At 44.5% G+C, this 7,136-nt stretch overlaps 1 protein-coding gene across 3 annotated transcripts in view; it reads right to left on the bottom strand.

The window, feature by feature from the left end:
* Nucleotides 1–272: 272 nt before the first annotated feature.
* Nucleotides 273–7,136, bottom strand: part of tsc22d1 (TSC22 domain family, member 1) — a 38,203-nt gene continuing 31,339 nt past the window's right edge. The window contains exons 1-3 of one of the 3 annotated variants that reach the window (XM_043248602.1): nt 6,052–6,269; nt 2,488–2,539; nt 273–1,569 (exon numbers count right to left, since the gene is read on the bottom strand). In XM_043248602.1, coding sequence (XP_043104537.1) covers nt 1,315–1,569; nt 2,488–2,539; nt 6,052–6,137 — 393 coding nt within the window. In that variant the 5' untranslated portion in view covers nt 6,138–6,269 and the 3' untranslated portion in view covers nt 273–1,314. Of the gene's footprint in view, nt 1,570–2,487; nt 2,540–2,873; nt 3,198–6,051; nt 6,270–7,136 lie in introns of those variants that run through there. The other 2 variants (XM_043248601.1, XM_043248600.1) reach the window with 2 other exon arrangements.

The following is a 7,136-nucleotide window of genomic DNA, read 5'->3' as shown; positions in this document are numbered from 1 at the left end:
TTTGATAGCAATGCTGATAAAACAGGCACAAACTAAAAAATTAACCCCATTTTATGATCTAAGTGAAGGATAAACGCATTAGTTTTAATATATTCATATCACTTCCTCTCATGAGTTACTGATACTTCATGATAATCAGTCGCAATGCCAATATCACGTTTCGGTCACGTCTGCACAACAAAAACAGCAATATGAAAATATGATAAATACTCACCAGTAAGATAAACCCCATTCTGTCTAGCACCTCCACTCAAGCGCTCTTCTCAACGGTGTTCACAAACATGACTTTATTGAGAGTTGTGAAGTGCAACTGGCAAGTGCAATTACAGTATTTTACAACTTATCTCCTGGTTTTGAGAACATGCACAGAACATAAGCATACAAGTTGTACACAATGCAAATCCATGTCAGCTATATGATAGTCAAGAGTAACTAAGTTAAAAGATTGATCGAGAATACTTCACTGTCCAAACTGAAAAACAGAAACCACGTGGTGCGTAATACTTCAAAATCAGCTCAAGGGAACAAAGTAGTGTACAGTAGGTGTTAGATGAGTAGTTTCCATCCGTCAGATAAATATCGTAAGACCGATCCCGCTTAACGGCATTAAAAAAAAACAAGGTCGATGTCTCTTGGGCAAGCCAACTACCTTAAATCTGTACAACCTATATAGTGTCTCTTTAACCGCTTCACATGATATCGCTATTTTACAAAATACTTACACTAATCATACAATAATATACAGCCTTTTGCACCTCATCTGCCATTCTCACCGCACAGAGAACGAACGAGGATTTGAAGCGTCGTCGCACCTCTTCGTTTTCTTCATTCACAAAAAAAAAAAAATGATTACGCCAATGCAACTCTGGAAGTCAACGCGTCTGCCTTCCCCATGCCAGCTGGGGCACAGATCGGCAGCTCTTCAAAGTCTCATCACATTCGTCACCGTAAAAGTGCTTGCTTTAGGAGAAGCGCGCGGCCTCAAAAGACCGCCGTCAGCATGTACACTACAAAGGGAAGGGAGACACTCGACTGAAACCCCTCGTGAGTTTAGACACAGGCACAGTGATTCTTTAGAAACCGCGTCCTCCGGGATTGCTTTCTTCCTGACGATCGCATTCCGTGGATTTTGGCAACGTCCCGCCTCGGCCAACTGGATTGTCACCGGCGTGTGGGTCGCCGCGGTACGGCATCGGTCAAGTTTTGAAAGGTGTGCAAATTTGGTCAGTCTGACGCGCGAGCGAGGCGTGTTGGTTCGGTCCGTTTCCTCTGCGTCTCGAGCCGCTCGCCGCCCTCGACGGGAGCTTCGGGGTGCTACGCCGACGGGCCTGAGTTCTGTGCTGCGAGCTGGGCCGGAGGGGCGGGCGGCTGAGCTCCCGTGGACGACGGCGGAGAGCCGCTCTGGACCTGCGCCTGGAACTGGGCCAGCTGCTCCGGGCTGGCCAGGTTCTTCAGCAGGTTGTTCTCCTGCTCCAGCTGAGAGTTTCTCTCGATCAGTTCCTTAATCTGTTCCTTCAACACCTCCACCTCTTCACGGACAGCGTACATCAAGTGACTCTTCACCAGATCCTGAAAGAGGACAGCACTGTTATTAGCCTTTTCTTTGTTCTAACCAAAACATCTGTATAGATTAGATTTGTTTTATTACATGTATCATATGTGGCCATATATGGTTTTTTTAAATTATATATATATATATATATATATTTTTTTAATTATTATTTTAAATTTATTTATTTTTTGTTAGGGAAGGACATTTGATTCTGAATCTTGAATCTCAGGGTGAAAAAAAAGCAAGCCTAAAACTTGAAATTGTCCAAATTAAGTTTGTAGCAAGGCATATACCGTAAATATATAAAAACATTTTTTTAATAAATGAAATTTACCAAATATATTAATTGAACATGATCTTTACTTAACATCCTAATGATTTTTGGCATTAAAGAAAAACTTATCTATAATTGACCCATACATGTATTGTTGGCTAAACGCTACTTATGACTGGTTTTAAGTCACATATTGTGTAAAAACACCAATCTCTACTCTGAGATGCTGTTCTCCATTTGAAGTTAAGCCTCTAAAAGCTCTAACCTGCATCCCACTCTTTACCCACAATCCCTCCCTCCCTCCCTTCACGCCGTCACCAAACCAACAAAATGGCCGTCCCACGGCGCGTCAGGCCAATCGCAAGCAGAGATATTTTTAACTAGGCGTAAAAGCTTTGGGGTTTGCCTAGCAACAGTAACGAGGCGCACGGATCGCGTGAGCACGCAGGCGAAACCCCGGGCAAGTCGGCAAACAAACACCGAAACGCCTCGCTAGTTTTTCTCGAGCGAGCCCGAGCGACGGAAGCGGCGACGGGGCAACGATTGTTTGATAACGATTACATAATTCGTTCCAGCGGCACTGATGCAACCCGACAGCCCGCTTACGGCGCGTAAACAACACATCCGATGTTTATATGACGGCAGAGGCAGCACGACTTACCATCGCTTGTTCAATTTTGTTGTCTATGGCCACAACGCTGGCACCCGATGAGCTGTGGGGAGAAAGAGAGAGAGAGAGAAGCGTTACTTCACTGCTTAAACACACCAGACACTATGACAACGACAACGAAATACAGTCATAAAGCATTATATACGCTACTAAGGAAATCTTTGTCTATTAATGCAGATGTAACGTTACGCTTTAAGTGTCCAAAGCTGCCTCCAGCATCGTTTCTGAGTGAACCGCTCGCGGCTTAGGCTTATTTTATTATTTATTTTACCCCAAAATCTTCAGCTTTCATATTAAACGACCCACATTCTCAGCCCAGCGTCGCGTTAGTTCGCGCACGACGCTCGCGTTTCGCGCAGGCAGCTCTGACGTTTTACCTATTGTCGAGTTTGACGGACGAGGTCTCGGTCCCCAGCAGCGACGAGAGGAACGATATCGAGAAATTTCTGAGCTGACAAACGCCAAGATCCATCGCCACGGAATAGCATGGAGAATTCATGCTATTGCGTCCATAAGAAATCGCGCGGGGCGGCGAACGCGTGTCCTTCCTACAGCCTCCCGAGCGTTACATCCTTTGTGCGCGTTTGCAGAAATATTGTGCCGTGACTCCCCAGCAGAAAAGCCCGCTTTATCAGGAGACCGTACATCCAGTGCCGCAGCACAAAGAAACTCCAAGGTCAGCTCATCTCTGCGCTGGTGAATATCTGCAGCCTGGGCTATTTGCATAATTTATTTCACACCAGCGCTGCTCGGCACGCTATTGGCGGAGAGCGAGGAGCATTTGACTAATCCATGCGGCCACGCCCCCGCTTGACGCTCTTCCGACTCGCTCTCGCTAATTTATTCAAACTCGGCTTGCCTTATAAGACGATCCGGTTGGAGCGAGTTGATGTTATTTCCATCAAAAGTCTCAAGGCACCGACAGCTTTTAACAGCCCGTTTCTATTACTCAGCATCTATATTTTACCACAGAATCCGGGCAGGAATAATAACCGCTTCTTCGTGACCTTATGTGGAAAGAAATACTGCATTCCCCCAAAATGTTTTGCAGTCCGTGTTGTTTTATGACATGCACACACGGGCAAAACATTATTCGACGGGGAATGTTTACATGTCGCCGCCTATCGGCAAACAGCGGAAGCGCAGTGGAGTGAGTCTCTAAAACGGGGGAGTTTTAACCTTTAAAGCAGGCAAGGAGAGCCATCAGCCATCCCAGGGACTCCCAATTTAAAAAAGACAAAGGAAAAGAGTCACCTTTTGTATTTCATGGACACCATCGAAATTATTCAGTTGAACCCGCATTCAATTAATTGCACTTATTGCCATCTTGAAATGCAACATTTTGAACTAGAAATGTAACAGTATTAATGCGCCCCGTTTGAAACGCACAAACGGTTTGTACACTTGTTTTCTGTGTTCGTGGCTCTCCCTGACTGAAAGCATCTCCGGCTTGTTTAGATGAAACCCGGTCCCCTGTGATTTAGGTGCAGCTAACTAATCTCATGTGAGCTTTAATTAACGTGTTTAACTACACATCAGCGTGCTTCGTATTATTTGAGCGTGCACAAACGATCAAACTAAAGATGGGTATCTCTCTCAATCGACGACGATCAAACTGTAATACGTCTCAAAAGGACAGCTCTTTTTAAGCAAGCTTTACATGTGCAGCTTCCGAAGCATTAAATCATAATTCACCCAATGTTGCAAATCATATTGTGGGCAAATCGCCACGGCACGTTTGATGCGTTATGAAACCGTTTTTTGACCTCAAGTGAAAATTCAGACTTCTCTCTGGACAACCGTTGTTTCCATAAATCCCTTTTCGTAGTCCGTTGCGAAGATCGCATTCAGACCTCCGTCCAAACGAGCAGTAACTCTTCCATTAGCCATTTGATTTGCATGTACATCACAATAAAGAGGCAAAGATTGGTTGATAATTCTTATATTGCGACTAAACCGTATTTACAAGCCTAGCAAAGCAGAATAGGTGGATAAATTAGAGAAACTCCAATAATAACCAGAGTTGAATCTAGAGACATGAGGATATATTCACTTTTTCCAACCTGGCGGATATGCATCACCTTGAAGGGGCTTTTTCTGCATTATTAATCTGATTGTATTGTGTATGATCCCGTTTATTAGACCGCAACCTACCAAATAAGTGGCGTACTGATATTTAGCAGTCCTGATTTGATGTGTAATGCATCATTTGCATATAAGATGTGAATCTCTCACAGCGCAGCTGCGTCAGCTTCAACACTGTCGCCTTGAGTCATGATTGTGGCTGGGTAGCTTTCCACATAATTTCGGTCCTGTTGTAAAGGTGTGTGCCCACAAGCCAAACCATAATATAGGTTGTGCAACACCCACCCGGTAGACGAAGAGGAATGCTTCATTACGCTCACTGGAGCGCATCATTTCCTGCCAAATGGCATCCGATATCCCCTGTTCTTCCGAAGCGTTGCTCAAGTCCTGTGCATGACTGACACAAAGCTCTGAAAACATGAGCGGGGCTCAGCGCCGCTGAAACGTTTCAATCAAGTGTACACTTGTCTCCAGTAAAAATAGATCACTTATCCTAATTAAGTGCAGCGGCGGCACACCAAACGAAGCCCGAACCTAAGCAGCTCAGGATGCCGTTAGCTGTTCCAGGCTCTTTGACTGGAAGTGGATTTAAGCAATTACGGAGTCCAAATATACCTCTGCCGTCCATGACCTGCCCTCACACTACCACCATTCAGAGCGCTCGAATCAACACAGCCTACTTATTTACAGACGTCTTTGTGCGCCTTTCGCTGTCACGGCCACAATTAAAAGGCCGTGGCGCACGACCCTAGCTATATACTTCAAGTTATGACCAAATTTAAAGACCGGACTGAACCAGTAACAGGTTTTTGGACAACGTGTACTCTTAGTTAACACGAGGAACACTTTCAAAAAGTCCAGAAACCCGGGGCAAAGCTCAACGGAACAAATCCATCAACCAGATCGTAGCTTAGGTCCTGTTTATAGTAGTGCATTTTATCATGCATCCACACAACACGGCCAGAACCACACGACCATGGATGAGTGTACAACTATAGATGTACATATGTAGATCATTTATTCTTCAGATGTATAGGTAGACGCATCCAGGACATCTATAAGTACAATGAGCATGAAGTTATTGTTTACACACGTGTCAAAGATACGCTGAGAGGATGTGGGCAGCCAAAGCACCGACTAAACACTTTCTGTAACTCAAAACGGACAACGATTCCCTCGATTTTAATTCTGTACAGGTACTATGTTAAAAAAAAACAATGTAATAAAAAAAATAGAATGAATACGATCTCATTAAAATGACCAGATTAATTTGTTCCTCTGAGCATCATATGTGTGTCAAAGACCACCTGAGACTCTCCAAGAAATAGAGCCATCTCTTTCATTCGTGAAGTCAACTGAATTTGCATGCATTTCCAATCTTTCCACATCTAAAATAGCTTCCAGATAAAGCACACGAGCAGAAAACACTGCATGGGGATTTAAGTCCAGGCGGCGTAAAACGCACTTTACCTTTTCAAATGCTGCTCTAACTCCCAGAACAATAGCTTCATGGCCATTTCGTCTCGGCCGTGAACTCTGAGGACCGTTTCTCTCATTGATGTGTCAATCAGGGGTCCTTCAAACACAGAACTTGCTCCTCTATTCCTCACTCGGCTCAAACACACACACACGAGCACATGCACCGTTTCTCTTCTCCGGCAGCGGTGAAGGCTAAATCACAAGGCCCGGTGATCGCTCGGCGGTACTGCCTTTGTGCATCTTACGGGGAGATTCGTGAACGATTGAGTGAAAACAAGAGTAGGGCAAGCTGTGATGTCACGTCATTGATGGGTCACGTGACTGTTACATAAACCAGCAGCGGAGATTAAAATATTCCCAATGATGGCTTCTCGCACGCACCCTTGCTCTCGGGGAGCCTGCCGTCCTCACAACCCTCAACGGCTATCCTGTCCCCTGGTTTTTTTTTTTTTTTTTTTTCGCCTTTTCTTTTCCTGGCACAGAAGCGTACATTTCTCCCCTGTGGAGAGAAGAGACGGGCCCCTGCACTTGAGCCGGGACTTATCTTGTCACTTCTCATCAGTATCGTAGCCTGATTCAGGCTTACAGCATGTGCGGCTGGTGAAACGCGCGCACACGTCTCTGCGGCTTAGGCTGCTCGCGTTTAAAAAAAAAAACAACAAAAAAAACACAATACGGATCCCGACAATGGCAAGGGTTTTACCTGTTTAAACAACACTCAGTGAGAGCTCTGAAAGGCTCAGAGGCTCCTGTGCTTACGTGTCTTTCTGTGGGTTACACAGCTGATCAGAATGAATACTTGACTGAATGAAGCGCAGAGACATTAAATCTAGCTTTTATAAGATTTCAAAATCTATAACTGTCGTACTGGGAAGATGACTTCCTTTTGGACTTAAATCACCGCATTACACCATTTACAAAAGGCAGGGCAAGGCAAGGCTAGTTTATTTACACAGCACTTTTCAATAGGCCTGTAGCAGATTACATAACCAGCTGATCATAACAGCTGCGAATATATATATATGCATTTGTACAAAAAAAGTTTTTTTTTTTTTTTTTTTTTTAAACGATGTTGT

This window comes from Puntigrus tetrazona, chromosome 9 (genome assembly GCF_018831695.1).
Source record: "Puntigrus tetrazona isolate hp1 chromosome 9, ASM1883169v1, whole genome shotgun sequence".
Classification (NCBI taxonomy): Eukaryota; Metazoa; Chordata; class Actinopteri; order Cypriniformes; family Cyprinidae; genus Puntigrus; species Puntigrus tetrazona.
Note: the sequence above shows the minus strand (reverse complement) of the source record. Positions and strands in the feature narration are given on the sequence as shown.